The sequence below is a fragment of the Nycticebus coucang genome, chromosome 12 (genome assembly GCF_027406575.1).
Source record: "Nycticebus coucang isolate mNycCou1 chromosome 12, mNycCou1.pri, whole genome shotgun sequence".
NCBI lineage: Eukaryota > Metazoa > Chordata > Mammalia > Primates > Lorisidae > Nycticebus > Nycticebus coucang.
The window spans coordinates 73,126,234-73,148,735 of NC_069791.1; the positions used below are offsets into that span (position 1 = coordinate 73,126,234).

At 46.5% G+C, this 22,502-nt stretch overlaps 1 protein-coding gene across 2 annotated transcripts; it reads left to right on the plus strand.

Moving 5' to 3' along the window:
* Positions 1 to 4,877: 4,877 nt before the first annotated feature.
* On the plus strand, positions 4,878 to 21,283 carry CCL24 (C-C motif chemokine ligand 24). Of its 2 annotated transcripts, XM_053556701.1 has the most exons (5): positions 4,878 to 4,972; positions 5,334 to 5,438; positions 18,818 to 18,949; positions 19,126 to 19,243; positions 20,160 to 21,283. In XM_053556701.1, exons 3-5 carry the CDS (start codon positions 18,877 to 18,879, stop codon positions 20,320 to 20,322), a joined length of 354 nt encoding a protein of 117 aa, XP_053412676.1. In that variant the 5' UTR covers positions 4,878 to 4,972; positions 5,334 to 5,438; positions 18,818 to 18,876; the 3' UTR covers positions 20,323 to 21,283. The 2 variants fall into 2 exon arrangements, with proteins under 2 accessions (XP_053412676.1, XP_053412677.1); XM_053556702.1 differs by lacking the exons at positions 4,878 to 4,972; positions 5,334 to 5,438 and adding an exon at positions 18,565 to 18,598.
* Positions 21,284 to 22,502: the final 1,219 nt, after the last annotated feature.

The window sequence follows — 22,502 nt, forward strand, 5'->3', positions numbered from 1 at the left end:
TTTGAATTTCTGAGGGGTCTGTTGTTATTTCATCGTTACCATTTCTGATTGATGAAATTAGAGATTTTACTGTTTTTTTCCTGGTTAGGTTGGCCAAAGATTAATCTATTTTATTGATCTTTTCAAAAAACCAACTTTTGGATTTATTGATCTGTTGTATAATTCTTTTGTTTTCAATTTCATTTAATTCTGCTCTGATTTTGGCTATTTCTTTTCTTCTGCTGGGTTTGGGGTTGGAGTGCTCTTCCTTTTCCAGTTGCTTGAGATGTCCCATTAAGTTATTAACTTCCTCTCTTCCTGTTTTCTTGAGGAAGGCTTGCAGTGCTATAAATTTCCCTCTTAGGACTGCCTTTGCAGTATCCCAGAGGTTCTGGTAATTCATGTCTTGATTGTTGTTTTGTTCCAAAAATTTGGTGATTTCCTTCTTAATCTCATCTATAACCCATCTATCCTTCAGCATAAGGTTGTTTAGCTTCCATGTTTTTGTATGGGTATGCAGGTTCCTATTGTTATTGAGTTCAACTTTTATTCCATGATGGTCTGAGAAGATGCAAAGAATAATTTCTATTTTTTAAAATTTGCTGAGGTTAGATTTGTGGCCTAGGATGTGGTTGATTTTGGAGTATGTTCCATGGGCTGATGAGAAGAAGTGTATTCAGTTTTGTTGGGATGAAATGTTCTGTAGATGTCTGTTAAGTCCAGATGTTGAATGGTTAAGTTTAAATCTAAAATTTCTTTGCGTAGCTTCTTTTTGGAGGATCTATCCAGCACTGCTAAAGGGGTGTTAAAATCTCCAACTACTATGCAACTGGAGGAAATGAAGTTGCTCATGTCTGTTAGAGTTTCTCTTATAAATTGAGGTGCATTCTGGTTGGGTGCATAAATATTAATAATTGAAATCTCATCATATTGAGTATTACCTTTAACAAATATGAAGTGTCCATCTTTATCCTTCCTTATTTTGGTTGGTTTAAAGCCTATTGTGTCTGTGAATAGGATTGCAATGCATGCTTTTTTCTGCTTTCCATTTTACCTGGAGTATAGATGACCATCCCTTCACCTTGAGTCTATATTTGTCTTTTGATGTAAGATGCGATTCTTGTATGCAGCAGATATCTGGCTTGAGTTTTTGTATACAGTCAGCCAATCTGTACCTCTTTAGAGGACAATTTAAGCCATTCACATTAATTGAGAATATTGATAAGCCTTTTGAGAGTCTGGTGGACATTTTTAATCCTTTTGCGACTGTGGAAGTTGGAATTTGATCAAAATTTTCTGTGTGGGTTTACTTCTGTGATGGAGGATTACGCTGGTCTTTATGGTGGATAGGTCTGAGACTATCCTGGAGAGCCGGTTTAGTTATGGCAAATTTCTTCAACATGTGAACGTCATTGAAGTGTTTAATTTCTCTGTCATAAATGAAACTCAGTTTCACTGGGTACAGGATCCTGGGTCGAAAGTTATTTTGTTTTAGGAGATTAAAAGTCAATGACCATCCTCTTCTAGCTTGAAAGGTTTCAGCAGAGAGATCTGTAGTTATTCTAATATTCTTGCCCTTGTAGGTGATGGTTTTCTTTCGTCTGGCTGCTTTCGGAATTTTCTTCTTCATATTAACTTTAGTGAAATTGATTATGATGTGTCTGGGGGATGTCTTATTTGGGTTGAGTCGTGCTGGAGTTCTGAAACTGTCTGCTATCTGAATTTCAGAATCTCTTGGCATGTCTGGAAAGTTCTCCTTCATAATCTCATGGAGAAGAGACTCTGTGACTTGTGAAGCCACTTTGTTGCTTTTGGGGATCCCTACAAGATAAATATTAGTTTTCTTCTAATTATCCCAGAGCTCTCTGAGAGAGTGATCTGTTTCTGCCCTCCATTTCTCTTCCTCTTTGAGAGTTTGGGAGCATTTGAAAGCTTTGTCTTCAATGTCAGAAATCCTTTCTTCTGCTTGCTTCATTCTGTTACTGAGGGATTCTACTGTGTTTCTCAGATCTTTGAGGGCTGCAACTTCTTGTCTCAATGTGTCAAAAACTTTGGTCATTTGGTCTTTGAATTCATTGACTTCTTGAGATATCTTTTGGGTTACTGCTTGGAATTCTAATTCGATCTCATTTGCTATCCAGATTCTGAATTTGATTTCTCACATCTCAGCTATGTTTGTGCATGGGATCTTGTGCTGTGTCTGCCCCATTGATCCTTTGGGGAATTGATCTACTCTGATTATTCATTTTGCCAGAGTTTTTCTGTTGATTTCACCTCATGATTGTTTTTCACTGTTTTGCTGGATCTTTGTAAGGAGTGATCCTGTGTAGATCCTCTGGGGAGTGTTCTGGTTGTGGAAGCAGCTCCAGAGTGTGACACACCTGGATCCAGCAACAGGGCGGGAGGTGGTGTACATGGTTCTGGGAGTGTCTGGCACTCAGTGACTTTGGCACAGAGAGCCCAAGGCTCCAGCAGACTCTGGCCAGGAGAAGGGCTCTGCACAGAGGCAGGGAGGGCTCCGGAAGGCACACAGCTACCAGAGTCCCTGGCCAGATGAGCGGGCCGGTGTGGAGGCAGGGAGGGTACAGGAGGGAGGACGCAGGGTTGCGCGGCTCCCGCAGTTCCTGGTCAGGGCATGCGGAGGCCCGGCGGGTGCGAGTCATGGGTCGGGGGTTGCGGCGCAGCTATTATGGAGGTCCGGGCGGTGCCAAGCCCAGGAGTTTGAGGTTGCTATGAGCTGTGACACCACGGCATTCTACCCAGGCAATAGCCCGAGGCTCCCGTGTGCCAAAACAGGTCTCACTCTGCCCCTGAGGGTTAAGGCTGTAAGGCAGCTCAGTCCCCCCCTTTAGGCTGCTCAGGCACTAGGTTACTAGCTCCTGCCCAATCCTTGCTCTGTGACCCTGAGGGTGGAGCTTCCTGGGGGCAGTTCTCTCACAATGGCTCCCTGTGGCCCACAGTCAAACACTATTAGCTCCGTCCAGCTCAGTGGCTCAGTCTGGGGCCCTAGACAATGCCCAAAGTTCTCTGCACTCCTGGTCAAGCTCTCCCCAAGGAATTTCAACTGAGTGCCAAGTCCAAAAACACTGAAACAGTTCACAGATAAGGCCTTTCCAGTTTGCAGTCTCACTGCTGCTTGTACTTACGGCTGCCGGCAAGATTAGGTCGATCAGACGTACACAACCACTTGCCAGTTTTCCACTGTTTTTGTCCTCCTCTTGGGGTCCAGAAGTCCCTTTCTGACTCCCTGTATCCTCAAAGGGATGATTATAGGCAGATCCCACCAGGCAGAGATGCCTGGAGTCTTATCTCCCCAGACTCACTGTGCCCAGTTGCAGGGAAGCTGTTACTCGGCCATCATCTTGCTCAGCTCCCAGCTTCTCCTTCTTCAGAAGCCCCATATCTTGAAAAAAAAAAAAAGAGAGAGAGAGAGAGAAAGACATCCAGCTGTGTGGGTTGTTCAGGAAGAATATCTTTTCACTTCTCCTTTTAGTGATGTCCTAAACCATTGGATTTTGTGGATCAGCAGTATCTTTCTTTCCTTGCCCTCTTAGCAGACACTATTTCTATAAGAAGGATGAGCTTTCAACTCGCGGCACAACAGGAAAACTGGGTGTTTAGGTTTCCTGTCCCCTTCTGTCCCGGAACTCCTTGCCTCTTGTGGCTGGGCCTCCCCAGCTGTGGCCCATCAGAAAGACCCTGTGCATGTGCTCACGGGCCTTCCCTCTCCATCCCCCACCTGTGTTAACTGGAGGTATCTCTTCCCAACTCCTTTTTCAGGCAGGGGTATCATGTTGGTAAACTGAAATCAGCCATATAGTGGGAATATTTACCATGGCTGATTCAGAAATCAGCCATAGTGGGAATATTTACCATGGAAATTGGTAAACACTCCCATTCGGAACTGGCCCTCAGAGCCAGTTGTTAAAACTTTTACCAACACATTGCTGGCCCCATCTTACCCGTCAACCAAGACCTGCCATGATGTTTGCTAATAATCACTGGTGTTGGTATCAGTCTCTCCCATGTAGAGCTCCTGTATCCTCCTCATTAGCAGGTCAGGTCGGCCCTGAGGGACAGAGCATGGATAGTTTCTACAACAGATGTCATACACACACACACACACACACACACACACGCACCCTTGGTTTACTAATACTTGTGGATTTATTTCAATAGATATTGGAAAAAATACATCTAATACACTAAACCAGTGATTTTGTGGATATTGTTGGATGAAGCCAATTTTTACAAAACTTAAGTGTGCAGTAGACTGGGTTGTGGGAAGAAATGGTAAAAATTATGACAGTTGTGAAAGAATGGGTGAAGTTTGGCTGTTGGAGATGGGACATTAGTGACAAATTTGGGGCAAGGAAGTGAGCAGGATTGGTTTACATTTTGGGAGGAGTTTTCCTGCCACTGTGCGCAGAACAGATTGAAAGGAGACTCAGCCACATCCCACTCTTGACCTGGTCTCCCCTATCCCTGTTTTGTCCCTGGTCCACCTGGAGACTCCTGCCTGTCCTATTCTGAAGCTTCCCTGATCCCCAGTGTAGAGCTCTCTGGACCTGGTAGGTACCTACCAATAGCGACGACTACCCCTTAACATTTCCTGCAGACCAGGAGCCATGCCAGGAGCAAGACATACAGCAGTTCCCTCATGACTCCCTGGGGAGGGAAAGGGTTTTTATCTCCACTTCCTGATAACAAAGCAAAGGCTGGTAGAGCTGGACCCAGGCCCAATTGCTGCCAAAACCCTGCTCTTGAAGTCTCTGCTCCTCAGACCTCATTATACAATATAGTAATTGTTCTTGTGCTTGTTTTTCCAGCGGACTTTGAGCTCCGGAGTCTGGCAAAGAGTCCGAAATGGTCTGTCCCTGATCCCAGATGCTGGAGCTGGATGGTTCATCTGAGGCTGACTTTCCAGCGTGGAGATCTGCTAAGAGGGGCTCTCAGCCTTCCCTTGGTGGGGCTCTCACCATCATTGTAGGTGGTAAGATCTGTCTGTGGACGGCTTCACCTCTCAAGCCCTGTTCCCCTTGGGCTTTCAACATCTAAGGATCCTCTTAGCCCCTTTGGTCTGCAGCCATCCCTGTTTACCACCCAGGATGGGCAGCTGGTTAGCTGTGCCTTCAGGTTCAGCCACTATCTGTGCCCCTTGTTTCTGTTCTAGTTGAGCTCTTGAAAGCCAGAGATCAAAGGGCAAGGAACTCCATAGCTGCCACCTGCCCTCCACCACCTGGGGCCACACCCCTTCTAGGACTGGGTTTGGGGTACATGGGCAGAGTTCATCTGACAATGGGCTCATTGTGCTCTCCCAATGGGGACGCCATCCATCCCGCACATCTGACAAGGACGCCACACATCCTGAGCATATGACCAGGTTGAGGTCAACCTGTTGCTGTGAAGCCAACTTCTCAGAAGTCCACCTGGGGCACCTGTATTTCCAAGCCAGCAAGGTGAGATGTTCAGGGATTACTTTCCCTCCCTGGAGGCCCTTCCTCTTCTCTCACTCTTCCTGCTACCCCAGAGCTGGTAAGTCAGGGGAAAACCACTTCTGCACTTGGTGCTCAGGCTGTCACTCTGTCACCTCCAGGTAAGTGGCTCCCAGTACTCTGTGACTGTGTGTATGAATCTGTCAGCAAAGAGGGAGGGGATCCCAGGTAACAGTGACACCCTGTTTTTACTCCTGCCTCCTGCCCCCTGTGCTCCTATCTCAGAACCATTGTCCTCCTGCACCCTTCCGCCATCTCCCCCTGCTTCAAACCAGACATCTGTCCTTCAGTTAGACAGTGGGAGCAGGAGTGCGGGAGGGAGCTGCTGAGGCCTGCGTGAAGCTGGTGGCTGGGAGGGCTCAGAGGAAGGGATGGATATGAGAGCAGGCAGCATTGGCACCACCCAACAGAGCACTCCCTCCTGGAGCCATGGTAAGGGCACAGATTCTTTCCGTCATATATAGAACCAGCCCTGTTCCATTATGGCTTAGGGGCCTTGGGCAAGTCACTTAACTCTCTGAACCTCCATTTCCTCACTAGTGAAATGGGGCAATAAGAGGATCTGATGAGTGCAAAGGAGCCAAGTGGGACTTCAGGGGAATAGCTGGACAGATGCAGGCCTGATGGCATCTCATAGAGTACCCTGTCTGAGGCATAAAGATGCCCTGGCCTCTGCCACCATGCTGGGAGGTGAGATGCCACACCTCTATCCTTCAGGAAAAGAGGCTAAATACCTTGACTGAGCCACCAAGAGAGCAGACTGTAGGGACAGTACTCGAACATAGAACAGTCTACCTCTAGAGCCATTCCTTTCCTGTGAAGCTACAATCTAAAGCTCCAACCTGACCAAATCACCCCTGTCTTGACTTTGTACTTATGGCCTCCAGGGCCTGGGAAACCCTTCTCTGCAACTCCCCAAGTCCCACTTGACCTGGTCAGCCTAACTCAACCCATGGGGCACCTCCTCCAGGAAGTTTTCCCTGACCATTACTGCTCGCCAGTGTGGCCCAGGTGTACCTCTTCCATCTGGACACTCACCACCTGTGTCATAATTGCCTCTGTCTCTCAGGTCTCAGTGAGTTTCCTGAGAGCAACACCGGCATGTTGTTTCCCTTGGTACATATAGCAGGGCACCTGGCACATAGCAGTGATCAACAAGGGATGGATGGATGGATGGATGAATGACTAACTAGTTTGATTAAGTTTTATTAATAGGTTTGTGGGAAGGGTTTGTTATCCCTCCCTAGAAACACATTAGCATTTTAACAAAGGGGGGATTATTTAAGAGGTGATTGTTAATTATCTGTATCAGACTAGCAGGGTAGAGGTAGAGGGGAGATTTCTTTAACCCCTCAAAACACATTTCACCTACCTGAGAAGGATCTTGAAACAGCTGTCACCTAGCCCATGCACCAAGAAAGGAACAACCCTGATGTTGTTGATTTCATCTTATAAGTCATTTTCCCTCTTCCTTAAAGTCTATTCAAGGGTAGAGCCAGACTGACTTAAATCAAATATTAGGGGCCCAGAAAGGCTCCACTGACCTCAAATATTTGTACCTCTGCTGTCTAATACCTGAAAGGCCTCCAAGGGCCTAGATTCCTCTAGATTAAGGTTCTGGATCCTGCTAAAAGGTGAAGACTTAAACATGTGCCATGTTTTGAATTTTACTGAGAGCTCTCACATTTATAATATTTTTGGATTCTCACAACAACATGAGACCACGTGCCACAGTTAGTACCATCTCATCCCCAGCCCTGTTTCGTAGATGAGGAAATCAAAACTTAGGAGTAGTTAATGATTTGCCCAACTTCATACAGCTAGTAGTTAGCAGGCCTGGGACTCGAACATTTCACTACACTGTAGCCACTCCTTTATGGAGCTATGGACTGACCTCTGATCCTATTTCAAATCTTACTAGGAAGATTCACATGGTTTCTATCTTTAATGTGTCCACTAGGTTTCTTCACTATTGAGTTACTAATTTGCCCTTTACAATGAACAAGTAATTTATGGGGAGATATCTCAGACCCTGTAGATATCCTGTGATTGCCAACACTTTCATCCACTGACTTTAGCACCTAACTCTGCCTTTTCTTCTGTGTGTATTAGTCAGCGTTCTGCAGAAGGTGGAGCTTTACCTCCTCCACCCCCCATATTCATTTGCTAGGTCTCTGGAACACAGTACCACAGGCTGAGGGCTTGAACAACAGAACAACAGAAATTTATTGTCCCACAGACTTGAGGCTGGAAGTTGAAGATCGAAGTGTCAACCGGGTTGGCTTTGAGGGAAGGACAGGTTCCAGATCTCACTCCTTGGTTTGTGCATGGTTATTTTCCTTCTGTTTCACATCATCATCCCTCTCTCCTCCAAATTTCCCCTTTCTATTTAGATACCAGTCATATTACATTAGGACGCTCATGACCTCGTTTTATATTATTTGTTTATTTATTTATTTATTGAGGCAGAGTCTCACTTTGTGTTGCCCCAGTAGAGGGCTGTGACGTCATAGCTCACTGCAACCTCCAACTCCTGACTTAAGTGATTCTCTTGCCTCAGCCTCCCAAGTAGCTGGGACTACAGGCACCAGCAACAACCGGCTATTTTGAGAGATGATGTCTTGATCTAGCTCAGAGCTGGTCTCGAACTCATGAACTCAAACGATCCACCTGCCTCAGCCTCCCAGAGTGCTGGGATTACAGACATAAACCACTGCGCCAGGCCCATGATCTCATTTCAATCTGATTATCACTAAAAAGACCCTAGCTGCAAACTCTGGGGTATGTGGTACTGTGAGTTAGGAGATTCCAATATACCCTTTTTGGGGGGATGGGGGCATAATTTAACCCATAACACAATTATTCATTTATTTATGAATTTAATACAGATTCGAATTTTACTCAGTCTATGACTATCACTTTTAGTCACTGCTCGTCCTAAATTTGGCCCATGTGAGCTCCTGTGAGCTGGCTCCTGTGTCTTGTTCGACATGTCCCCATGATTCTAGGGAGCACTTTCTTACTTTCTGACACAGAAAGATATTTCAGCCTCTACTTATTCCTGCCCCAGGACTGGAATCATCCATTTCTTCAAGGGGAAATGTTTGCAAGTTGTCCCCATTATTTGTAGGCGCTCTAAGCAGACAGGGCTGGGGGAGCACCATACAGACAACCAAGACCTCTGCTTCCAACCCAGTGTCCTTGGGTTATAGTCACCTTCCCCTTTTCCAGATTTTCAACCCCCTTCTCCAATAGTGAGGACCCAGCTCCTGTTGTCCTCATTTGCAAGGCATCAAATTCGAGAAGCCACATTTGACTCCTTGGTCATTTGTGTGAAGAGTAAATAGAGTCGGTTTTATTTATTTATTTAATTTTTTTTTTTTTTTTTTTGAGACAGAGCCTCAAGCTTTCACCCTGGGTAGAGTGCAGTAGCATCAGAGCTCACAGCAACTTCCAACTCCTGGGCTCAAGCAATTCTCCTGCCTCCACCTCCCAAGTAGCTGGGACTACAGATGCCTGCCACAATGCCCTGCTATTTTTTGGTTGTAGCCGTCATTGTTGTTTGGCGGGCCTGGGCTGAATTTGAACCCACCAGCTCAAGTGTATGTGGCTGGCGCCTTAGCTGCTTGAGCCACAGGTGCTGAGCCAATAGAGTAGGTTTTGATAGAAGAAGGTTCTTGGGGCCTGAGGAAGATTACCAGGGACTCAAAAGAGGTGGTGGTGGGGCTAAAGTTCTAGCACTTTAAGGATTCCCTGAAGGAAGTTTCCTTCTCTGCCTAGAGGTGAGCCCATGCTGAGGGGACGATTGGGGAAAACCCCACTGCTCCCCACCTGCCTGTGCCCTGCCAACTTCCAATCTGATAAGCCAGACTGTTGGATAAAAGTTGGTCATCAGGCTTGGCGCCTATAGCTCAGTGGCTAAGGCGCCAGCCACATACACTGGAGCTGGCAGGTTCGAACCAGCCCAGGCCTGCCAAACAAAAATGACAACTACAAAAAAAAAAATTGCTGAGTGTTGTGGCAGGTGCCTGTAGTCCCAGCTACTTGGGAGGCTGAGGCAAGAGAATCACTTAAGCCCAAGAGTTTGAGGTTGCTGTGAGCTGTGATGCCACGGTACTCTACCGAGGGCGACATAGTGAGACTCTGTCTCAAAAAAAAAAAGTTGGTCACCTGAGGGAGGCAGATGAGATCTTAGAGACTAGATATGGCTTAAATAAAGCCATTAAGGCCCCTCCTCCATTTGAACATATATATATATGTAATTTTTTTTTTTTTTTTTCAGTTTTTGGCCGGGGCTGGGTTTGAACCCACCACCTCTGGCATATGGGGCCAGCACCCTATTCCTTTGAGCCACAGGAGCCACCCTGAACAAATGTTTTTAAGTCCTCCTCAGCCATGTTTTTCTGTCTATATTTCTTTTTCTATTTAGATAAAATCTATGGAACACAAAACTCAATATTTTATATTTTTTTCTTCTCTGAGACAGAGTCTCACTTGGTGACCTGGGCTAGCATATCTTGGCATCAGCCTAGCTCACAGCAGCCTCAAACTCCTGGACTAAAGCCATCCTCCTGCCTCAGTCTCCTGAGTAGCTGGCACTACCGGCACCTGCCACCATGCCCAGCAAATTTTCCTATTTTTAGTAGAGATGGGGCATCACTCTTGTTCAGGCTGATCTTGAACTCCTGAATTCTATCCATCCTCCCACCTCAGCCTCCCACAGTGCTAGGATTACAGGTGTGAGCCACAGTGCCCAGCCTCATTTTATGCCTTTTAAAGCACACAGTTAAGATGTATACCCACAAATTGTGAAGATATCATCCCCATGATCTAATCCAAGAATATTTCTATCACCCCTAAAAGAAACCCTGTACCACCCCAGTGCTTCCCTTCCCCCAAGTGCTGCCAACCATGAATCTATTTTAAGTCCTTATGGATTTGCCTATTCTGAACATCTCTTATAAATGTGATGGCAGCCACTGTTATCCAAAATAGCTATTACATAGGGGATGGTGCTGAACAGACCCTGGCAGGGCTGGATGAGCCCATGTGCCACCATCTGGAGCTATTAATCCACTTACAAGGTCTTTTGTTATAGATAAAGTTAGAGGACTGGATGTTCCAAGGACCATGATGCTGGCCATGGACTCAGTGCGCTGTGTGCAGCTGGGAGAGCATAAAGTGTTGACTAGCTATAAATGTAGTGTAGAGTAGGAATCCTTTGAAGATATAACCACTTTTGAAAACAGGAATGGTTTATAACGTTGTAACCTCTAGACAGACTTCCTCTGTCTAATATGTGTTACGGTGATTGATAACATTGCTAAGGTTAGTTCTTGCTGTGAAGGTGTAAAACTGGCAGAGAAATAGGAGAGCAGAACAGTTCTTTGAGGAGATATCCTTGCTGCTCTTGAATTCTGTAAATAAAGTGAAGTTGGTGGTGAAATCATTGATCTCTCGTCCACTCCTCTGTTGATTGGCTTGAATGAAAGGTGGAGGGACTTCTTGGTTTGGAAACAAATGGAGTCATAATACACAATCTCTTGTGTTTGACTTCTGTCACTTAAGGTAATGTAGCATATATGAATACTTCATTTTCTCTCTCTCTTTTTGAGACAGAGTCTCACTATGTCTTCCTTGGTAGAGTGCCGTGGTGTCATAGCTCACAGCAACCTCGAACTCTTGGGCTCAAGCGATTCTCTTGCCTCAGCTTCCCAAGTAGCTGGGACTACAGGCACTCACCACAATGCCTGGCTATTTTTTGTGTTATAGTTGTCATTGTTGTTTTTAGCAGGCCTGGGCTGAGTTCGAACCTGCCAGCCCTGGTGTATGTGGCCAGTGCCCTAACCACTTGAGTATGGGCGCTGAGCCACTTTATTCTTTTTTATGGCTGAAATCCACTATATAGATATACCACCATTTGTTTATCCATTCATCAGCTGATGGATACTTAAGTTATTTCCACTTTTGGGCTATTACCAATAATGCTGGTATGAATATTTGTGGACACGGTTTTGTGTGGACATACATTTTTAATTTGCTTGGATATACAGCCACTAATAGAATTGCTGGGTGTCTTTGCCTGAGACTGTGTAACTTATAAAGAACAGAGATTTATTTCTTTCAGTTCTAGAGGTAGGAAGGTCAGGGGACCTCTATCTGGCAAGTCATCCAGTCATCTTTTTGCTGCATCATCCTTTGGTGGAAGGTGGAAGGGCAAGAGAGCTGGTAGAGGGAGGAAGGTGGAGTGGGGTGAGGAGGCTAAACTCATCCTTATATTAGGAACCCATTCCTACAATATCATCCCCACTCCTGCACTCACAGCATTAACCCATTCAAGAGGGCAGAGCCTCCATAACTTAATCACCTCTCAAAGGTCCCACCTCTCAACACTATTGCACTGGGGATTAAGCTTCCGACACATGAACTTTGAGGGACATGTTCAAACCACAGCACCAGGTTATACCATAACTCTACATTTAAGCTTTTTTTTTTTTTGAGACAGTCTCACTTTGTTGCCCTTGGTAGAGTGCTGTGGTATCATAGCTCACAGCAACCTCAACCTTTTGGGCTTAAGCAATTCTCTTGCCTCAGCCTCCCAAGGAGCTGGGACTACAGGCGCCTGCCACAATGCCTGGCTATTTTTTGGTTGTAGTTGTCATTGTTGTTTGGCAGGCCTGGGCTGGGTTCGAACTTGCCAGCTGCAGTGTATGTGGCTGGCGCCTTAGCCGCTGAGCTACAGGCACTGAGCCTATATTTAAGTTTTGATAAAGTACCAACCTTTTCCCAGCGGCTGCACTATTTTACATTTCCATCAGCAGTGGCTCCTGTTCCCTTGTCAATACATGTTATTTTCCATATTTTTAAATGTAGTTACAAAAAACCCCTGCATAACAGAAAATTTTCCCTCAGCTATTTAAAGTGTACAGTTCAGTAGTGTTAACTATATTCTCATTGGTATGCAACAGGCCTTTAAAACTTTTCTATTTTGCAAAACTGAAACTCTGTACCCATCAAACAACTTCCTATTTTCCCTTCCCCTCAGCTCCTGGCAACCACCATTCTGTTTTCTGGTTTCCTCTAAGTTCGACTATTTTAGATACCTCAAATAAGTGAAGTCACACAGTATTTTTTTTTGTGTGATGTCTTATTTCAACCAGCATAATGACCTGAAAGTTCACCCCTGATGTGCCAATGTGACAGGATTTTCTTTTTCTTAAAGGCTGAGTAATAGTCTACTGTGCATACGTACTACACATCCTTTATCCCTTCATCTATTGGGGAGCATGTGGGCTGCTTCCACCTCTTGGTTGTGAGTAATTCTGCCATGAGAACGGGTGTGCAAATATATCTCTTTGAGGCCGGGCATGGTGGCTCACGCCTGTAATCCTAGCACTCTGGGAAACTGAGGCAGGTGGATCACTTGAGCTCAGGAGTTCAGACCAGCCTGAGCAAGAGTGAGACACCGTATCTACTAAAAATAGAAAAACTAGCCAAGCATTGTGGCAGGTGCCTTTAGTCCCAGCTACTTGGAGGCTGAGGCAAAAGGATTGCTCAAGCCCAAGAGTTTGAGGTTGCTGTGAGCTGTGACGTCACACAGCACTCTACCCAGGGTGATAGAGTAAAAGTCTGTCTCAGAAATAAATAAATAAATATGTATGTATTTATATATATCTTTCTCTTTGAGACCCTCCTTTTATTTTGATATGTACCCCCTTATGTGTATATATATATATTCATTTTTTTTATATTCATTTTTATATATGCTCATTCTGACATATGCCCAGAAATGGAATTGTTGGATGATGTGGTAATTATATTTTTAGTTTTTTGAGGAACCTCCATAGTGCTTTTACAATTTTATATTCCCACTAGCAGTGCACAAGTGTTCCAATTTCTTCACATCCTTACCAACACTTGTTATGTTCTGTGTTTTGATCGTGGCCCTCCTATTGGGTTTGAAGTTGTAGCCATTGTGGTTTTTATTTGAATTTCCCTAATGACTAATGCTGTCGAACATCTTTTCATGTGCTTGTTAGCCATTTGTATAACTTCTTGGGAGAAATGTCTATCTAAAGTCTTTGCCTATTTTTATATTGAGTATTTATCTTTTTATGGTTGATTTGTAAGAATTCTTTATATATTCTGGATGCCAGACTTTTAACACATACATGATTTCCAAATATTTTCTCCCATTCTGTGGGTTTTCCTTTCATTTCCTTGCTAGTGTCTTTTAATCTTTTTTTGTTTTTTTTTTTGTAGAGACAGAGTCTCACCCTATTGCCCTCGGTAGAGTGCCATAGCGTCACACAGCTCACAGCAACCTCCAACTCCTGGGCTTAGGCAATTCTCTTGCCTCAGCCTCCCCAGTAGCTGGGACTACAGGTGCCCACCACAATGCCCGGCTATTTTTTGTTGCAGTTTGGCCGAGGGCCGGGTTCGAACCCACCACCCTTGGTACATGGGGCCAGCGCCCTACCCACTGAGCCACAGGCGCTGCCCGCTAGTGTCTTTTAATTTACAAAAGTTTTAAAATTTGGTGAGGCTCAACTTATGTTTTTCTTTGGTTGCATGCACTTTTAGTGTCATACATAAGAAACCATTGCCTAATTCCAGGTGACTCCTAGGAGTTTTATAGGCTCTTACATTTTGGTCTTTGATCCATGTCGAGTCAATTTTTGTATACAGTAAGAGGTAGGGGGTCCAATTTCATTCTTTTGCCGTGGATACCTCACTGTTCCAGCACTATTTATTTTAAAGACTATTTGTTTTCCACTGAATGTTCTGAGCATGCTTGTGGAAAATCTATTGGTCATACATGCACAGGTTTATCTCTGAATTCTCAATTTTGTTCCCTTGGTGTGTATGTCCATCCTATGTCAGAATCAAGCCATTTTGATTACTGTAGATTTGTAGATGTTGAAAATTGACTCCTCCTCCAGTTTGAAAACAGTATAAGCCCTTCAAATTTTTGCTTCTTTTTTAAAAAAATTTTTTTTTTTGCTATTCATAGATCCTTGCTTTTCCATAGAAATTTTAGAATCTGCTTGTCCATTTTCCTCTTTCTTTGTCTTCCTCTTTCTCATCATCCATATAGTATCTCCACATTCTTAGGGCCCTGTACCGTGGTTCAGGTTTGGGCTTCAAACTGGAGGAGGAGTCAGTGTGTCTTTGAATATTTTACCTCACCTCTCTCCACAACAAGAATAATACCATCTAACGGCCATTGTTGTAAAGATTAGATTAGGTGCAATAAAATATTAAAGGTCATGGAAGAGACTGTGGATTGTTGGTTTAGTCAGGTCATCAGCTTGTAAACAGTCGTCATGACAGGAAGGAGGAGGGGAGGGAGGAAAAAAAGCAAACAGTTGTCATGATGGTAACAACAACAGCAAGAACGGCTACTTGGGGGGAGGGGCACTTGAGCTCTGCCAGTCATGTTGCCAAGCCCTTGACATGAACCATCTGATTCAATCCTCACAATAATCTAGGAGGTAGGGATATTGTCATTATTTGCCATTTTACAAATGAGGAAACTAAAGCACAGAGGAATTAATAACCTTGGCCACACAGCTACTTAAAAGCTGAGCTGAGCATTCAACCCGGACAGATGATTCTCATATGCAAAGGGTGGTCCTGAGAGCCATGGCTGCCGGCCAGTCATGGGAGGGCCTTAAACAGGTGGGGTTTTTTTTTGTTTGTTTGTTTGTTTTTGAGACAGAGTCTCAAGCTGTTGCGCTGGATAGAGTGCTGTGATGTCACAGCTCACAGCAACCTCAAACTCTTGGGCTTAAGCAATTCTCTTGCCTCAGCCTCCTAAGTAGTTGGGACTACAGGCATCCACCATAATGCCTGGCTATGTTTTGGTTGTAGTTGTCATTGTTGTTTGGCAGGCCCAGGCTGGATTTGAACCCACCAGCTCCAGTGTATGTAGCTAGTGCCCTGGCTGCTGAGCCACAGGCGCCAAGCCAAACTAGTGGGTTTTGTGGTGACTTCCAAGAAGTGAGTGTGAAGGAAACTGCAAGTGTTTTTTACTCACAACCTGGAATGCAGGCTGGGGTGAAGACTGGCATCTTGGGAGGGGATGCCCCCAGTTTCTGCGTCTCCCCCTCTCAGGGGCCCTTCAGGTAGATCTGGTGTGGGGAACTCTTCCTGATCCCTGCTCCAGTCCTAACCCTCATTGTCCCTCCCCTGGATGTCTGAAATAGCCTCCAAATTAGTTTCTCTGCCCTCAGCCTCTTCCCAGCACACCCACCAGTGGATCCCATCATGTCCCACAGATTCAACCTTGTTAACACTGTGCCTCCAAACCGTGGGTGTGCCTGCTGCCTGCAAGATCAAGGCTGTGCACCAGCAAATTCAGATAGAATTCATTCAAATGCCAGTGCACCCTCCCTGCCCACTCTGAGCCTTGGTTTCTTGTGTATAGGACTGGGATCATTAGTAGAGATGAAGGTCTCAAGAACTCAGCATTTCCCGGGTGGCCAGGGCTCAGCACCATCTGCTGCTCCTTGGCCCCCATACATCCTCCCTGCCCTGAGATCACACACCTCCCCCTGTGGTCTCTTTTCATCCTCACTAAGGCTGTCAGATCCAATGTCCTCTTCCTGGGACACATCCATAATATCTGAAGTTATTTTTTGTCCAAGGTAACAGCCCCTCCTCCTAGTCATTTTTCATCAGGACGTGCCTTCAAGGCCCCTCACCACCTTGGCAACTGTCCATTGGCCCAGCTGTCAGGTTCTGGGCTACATCATGGCTCACCCCAGAGAGGACAACCAGGACAGCCACCCCTGCCATCCTGCCTCGTCCAGGCTCAGCTCTGCCCTTTGCCTGATGCTCCCTCTGCCCCCAGCCCTGTTTTCCCTCCTCCCCATGGTGTACGGAATGCAGGAGAAAGGCCCTCAGAGGGCACCTTAACCAGGTTCCCCAGACTTCAGATATTCTTGGGCCATTGTCACAATTTCTGTCACAGTTGCCACCAGTTCTGTTATTTACTTTATTCTTTTTTTTTTTTTTTGTCGACACATATTTATCTCAAGAAAATCTTGTATCATTACCATAAAAATAAAATCCCTTATTATAGAAGGTGGCCATAACAAACTGTATTTAAATAAAACAAAAAAATGCCCCTTCTCGTATCACTTGGGGTGGTCCCACTCTTGGGGAGATGCAGATCTGGCCAACACTCTACTCCTTAGGTGGAGAAACTGAGGCCAAGAAGGAGGGCAGGGTCTGCACTGGAGCCGGGGGCTCTGGGAACCTCCCACTCATCCACCCACATTTCTTCCCCAAGTAGGCTCTTTCCACGCCTATAGCCCTCCCCTTTCTCCTCCTCCTCTTTCCATCTTCCTCATCCTCTTCTCTTTTTTTTCTAAAGAGACAGGGTGTCACCATGTTACCCACATTGGACTTGAACTCCTGGGCTCACACAATCCTCCTGCTTCAGCCTCTGCTTCCGACTTTCTCCTTCTCTTAAATCTGTCCCTTCCTTTCTATTCTGCTTTCCTAGACCCTCCTCCTCCCTCTGTTACTTTAGCTCATGTCTCTGGCTGTGGGGTTTCACCCCTTCCAGCAGGAAGGATGCAGATGTCCATTTGGGTGGTAAGGACACTGCCATTAGTGGTCACACACGTTTTTCGAGGTTTCAGTTTTTCCCTTGTAAATGCAATGAGTAATCCCTGTCGTAGCTATTTCCTGGATAGAACATAAAGACTGGGTGGAAAAGCCCCAGAAGCATATTACTAATCTGAGGTGAAGCATCCCACCCCATCTCCTCCCGCCAGTGACCTTTTGCCCTCCCACACAGCGGGCACGCATGCTCTGCTCATCTGTCTCTGCCCAGCCATGCTTTCCCTACTTCCTCCTCTCCCTGCACCAGGCTCCCAGCACCCACTGAGTCAGAACACTCGGCCAGCATCCCCTTGGAATCACTGAGGGGCAAAGGTCAGAACAATATCACAGACAAAATAATGAAAAGCCCAAAAGGGCTTCCCCTGAGTTTTTCTTTTAATCCATCCCGATTATTCTGCTGGATGAGGACAGCTATTGCTGGCTGACAAGGACACAGAGGTAGAGAAGGTGCCAAGCTGGCAGAGCACTGAGTCAGTCTCACCATTGATCACTCTGCAAACAGGGGTGATGAGGTCAGATGCTGCTGACCTCACAGACTGCAGTCTTGCCCTCATCGCTGAAGGAGTCCTGCACCCTGCACGCTGACTCTGCCCCCCACCCTGCATACACACTACTCCAGAAGAATCTCGGATCCACAGGAAGTTATCTCAGGGTTGATCCATCATATATTCATTCTGGCCGTGAGACAAGTGATCTGCTAAGGATAGACTGGGTATGGAAATGAGATGTAGATCTCAAGGTGCTCAGGTCAAGTGTGTGCCATTGTGGTCCCACACTGGTGTGTTCCTGGTGCTCTGGAAGCTCAGAGTAGAAGGCTGGGGAAGTGGGGTGGTGGGAACTGAAGGGAAAGGGTGGATGTGGCAGTGGCAGTGGCAGTGGCAGTGAGGGGCTGTCTGAGCATGGGGTCCCAGCCTGAGATCCTGAAATTGAGGGTGTAGTGAGGTAGGGGCCATGGCCCACTCTGACAGTCACCTCACTACCTCATAACTGAGCTGAGCATTAGAAATTTCAGAGCTCCACGCTCAGCAACCTCACCTCAATGGTTAGGGTGCTGGCCACATACACTGGGGTTGGGAGGTTTAAACCCGGCCCGGGCCTGCTAAGTAACAATGACAACTGCAACAACAAAAATAGCTGGGTGTTGTAGCAGGCACCTGTAGTCCCAGCTATTTGGGAGGCTGAGGCAAGAGAATCGCTTAAGCCCAAGAGTTCAAGGTTGCTGTGAGCTTTGACGCCACAGCATTCTACCGAGGGCAAAGTAGCGAGACTCTGTCTCAAAAAAAAAGAAATTTCAGAGCTCCAGCACAATGACCATTGCCTTCCATCCTACAAACCTCCAGCTTAGCCATCACCTCTATTTGCAACAACTGAAGAAACTGAGGCTCAGAGGGGTGAGTGACTTACTCAGGATCCACAGGGAGTAGCAGCACAGCCAGGATCCCATCAGCCTCCTCCTGACTATGCATCCAAAGCTTCTGTACTTGGCCCAGGTTGGGCGATGGCCCCCTCCCCCAGCTTTTTTGCATGGAACCCCAAATACCCCTGACTCAGCTGGGCAACAACTTCCCCTTTCCAGACCACAAGGGCCTCAGGATTTTCGAGGAAGCCTGGAGAGAGCAGGGGGGTGGGGGATATTTCCACCTAGCTTATAAAGTGCACAGAAAGGGCATTTGGGGTGCTCTGCAAAGAACTGGGCTCCTTATCCCCAGCTCCTCTCCTCCTGCACCCGGTCTCTGAGCCCTGAGCTGTCACCTCTGCACTTCTGGACATGGCAGGCCCCGTGAGCATCGTCACTGGACTCCTGCTCCTGGCCTTGTGCACCCACCACCTCACCCCCACAGGTAAGACCTTGGGAAAGATGCTGTTCCAAGGGCATGGCCAGCCAGAGTGACACAGCCGGTAGGACGGGAGAGGAGCACTGAGAAAGGGACTGCCCAGTGAGCAGGCTCCAGCTCTGAGGCCCAGAGCTGAGGGAAGACTCAGAAAGGACATGGCCCTTCTCTCTCTCCTCTTTTAGGTTCTATAGTCATCCCTTCCTCCTGTTGCATGTCCTTTATTTCCAAGAAAATTCCCAAGAACGTGGTGGTCAGCTACCAACTGTCCAGTGGGAGCGTCTGCCCTAAGGCAGGAGTGATGTAAGTACTCCTCCTCGGACACCTGACAGGAGGGGAACAGGGGAAGCTGAGCTCCAGGGGCCTTGAGGAGTAAAGTCAGCAGGGCCCAGCGCTTTGCGTCCCTGGGAAAGTCATCTCCCCTCTCTGGGCCTCAGCTTCCTTACCCATAAAAGTAGAAGGAGATTTAGACTCAACAATCACTTGTTGAGCACTGAATATATACTAGGCATGATTAGGGGTGTACAACGCCTTAACTAATTCTCTCAACAACTCTACGGGTAGGAATGATTGTCCTCACTTTATAGAGGTCAACTGAGGCTCAGAAAAGTCACATGGGTAGACAGCTGCCTGGACTCCAAATAGCTTTGCGTCTGCCTCTTACATCAGGTAGCAAATGTGAACTTACTTTGCAAACAGTGATGTGTAGTAGAAATGTGATGTTAGTGTTATTAATTTTCCCCACTGGCACATGCCTCAGTTTCATACCCTGGTATCTCCCTCCCAGCTCAGAGCTGGCTTGGAAAAGGCCATCCCAGTGTCACTGCCCAGTGCTGGCACCCGTTATCAGCCATCCTTTCGAGCACAGTATGTGAACCAGAGGCATCATCTCTTTTTTCTGGGGAATTTTCTTTGTGATTTCTCCTCCCCTCCCCTCTCTGTGGGTAGAGATTATGTCTCTCCCTTCAGATCCAGCATATCTAAAGGTGGGGCTGGGCCTCCCCATCTGACAAGAAGGTCGCTGAATGAGTCCTGCACCCTTCTCCATTCCTCCTTCCAGTCCTAAAACACAAAGGTAGAAGGTATCATGTCAGTACTTTCTAGGTGGCCTAGGCAAGCAACTGACCCTCTCTGGGCTTCCATACTTACCTCCCCATGAAGTGGAGTGACGCAAGGCCCTGGGCTGGCCCTAGGTGAGCCCCTCATTTACCCCTCACAGTTTCACCACCAAGAAGGGCATGAAGGTTTGTGGAGACCCTAAACAGCAGTGGGTCCAAACATACGTGAAGAACTTGGATGCCAAGCAGAAGAAAGCTTCCGTGGGGGCCAGGGAAGCGAGTGCCAAGGTCTGGAGACGCCCTGATGACAACATCACCATCTAATCACCACCCAACCCTCCAGCCCTGAGCTTGGCCCAGGCTTGAGCTCCCTGACAGGCTGCTCAGGGTCTGGAGAAACCAGCAGTGATGGCAGAAAAGCTCATTTTCCTGTTTCGGAGCATCACTCTCCAGGGTTGTATCTATTCTATTAAAAACCGCAGGGAGCTGCAGCAGGTCTGGTCCCCAAGGGCTGAGTAACAGCTCCAAGCATGCAGAGCCCTTCACCTTCCCTGAGCTGGGTAAGAAGGTCCCAGAAGGAGGGTAGTGGTGATCCTTTGCCCTCCTGACCTGGACCTGGCTCCTCTCTGACTTGTAGGCTCCATCAGAGCCCGGGCACATGAGACCCAAGTACCTGCAGGCATAGTGTGTGTTGCTTGCACTCTTGTCTGCAACTGCCTTCCTTGGGCCCTCTGGTCTTGTGGACCTCAGGGCTGTCTGCCTCTCTCTCTCTCTGTGTGGGGGTAGGAATCTGTCAGCAGCTGCAGCTCTCCAGTGTGTTGGAGATGCTCCCAGCTGGTCCTGCTTCCAGCACCAAAGTGTGAGTAATAACCCCACAAAAGTGGAAGAGCCCCTTCACCGCTTTCACTGCCAGATCCTGTTCCTCCTCGCGCACTTCTTCTGGATTATAATTATCAAATTTGCAGGAACTCATTGGTTTTTGCAAAGAAATTAACATGGAGGGATCAGGGTGAAAAACGACCAGCCTGGGTAGTTTAACTCTTTTGTCAAGATATGACTTTGGGCACAAAGCTTTGTGATACAGCTTGCTCCATGCCACTTTGGGGACAAAGACCTGCTCTGCCTTTATAGCTGGGCTTTCCCCTCATTTAGATGATGGTAAAAGCGGGTGGTGACTGAGAGGGGATAAAAGCCTCAGCTTTTTGTTCTATGATGAGATACTGTGTCATTTATTTGTCAAGGATATAAATACAATCACTGTTCTCAAATAATAGTCCAAGTAAACTGTGATTTCTCCTTCGAAGGTGGTGGTGTCTTGCCTGTTCTTGTCTCCCTTGGGGAAGGCAGAGTTGGGCTGTGTATCCAGGGTTTGTTTTTTGCTTGCTCTTGAGAGTCCTATTACATTTTTAAAATACTTAAACAAAGCTCATTTTTCACAAGAAGCTACGATAGGCATGAGGAGGCTATAAAAGTACAAACAGTGGTGTTTGGATTTAACAAATTAGAACATAACACACACTCACAAATTAAGACCAGTGTGGGGTTCAATACTAATCTTGCTTTATAAGCTGCCTAATCTGGTATTAATAAAAGAAAACCTCTTTTTCTATGCTCACAACCATTTTCATACCAAATGTGTGGCTTTTCCACATCACACAATTTTCCTATTTTCTGTGGATGCCAACTGGATATTCTATAACACAACTGAATTCAATTTTGACAACAGGTAACTACCTGGAGTTAGCATAGTCTTCATAGGTTACAGATTCAGTCCACAAGACTGCTCCCACGTCTGACACCAGCTGTGAATATTAAGTGCCCAGAACACCCATTTTCATCCAACTTGGCTACAAATCTAGAATTCCTATAACCCCCTCCTCAGGTTTGATAATTTTTTATAGTGGCTCAGAGAATTCAGGGAAACACTTATGTCCATTTACCAGTTTATTATAAAGGATACAATGAATAGCCAGATGAAAAGATCCAAAAGGGTTCTAAGCACAGGAGTTGCTGAGAGATGGTCAACACACAGATGTGTCAGTAATCTTGAAGTTCTCTGAACCCCATAATTTAAAAATCTTGGGCGGCGCCTGTGGCTCAGTGAGTAGGGCGCCGGCCCCATATGCTGAGGATGGCGGGTTCAAACCCAGCCCCGGACAAACTGCAACAAAAAAATATCCGGGTGTTGTGGCGGGCGCCTGTAGTCCCAGCTGCTCCGGAGGCTGAGGCAAGAGAATCGCGTAAGCCCAGGAGTTAGAGGTTGCTGTGAACCGTGTGACGCCACGGCACTCTACCCGAGGGCGGTACAGTGAGACTCTGTCTCTACAAAAAAAAAAAAAATCTTTATGGAGACTTTCCCATATAGGCATGATGGATTATTAAGTCATTCTCTAGCCCCTCTCTGCTCCCTGGAGGATGGGGGGGATGAGGCTGAAAGCTCCAAACTTCTAACATGGCTTGGTTGTTATGGTGACCAGCCTCCATCCTAAAGCTCTCTAGGACCC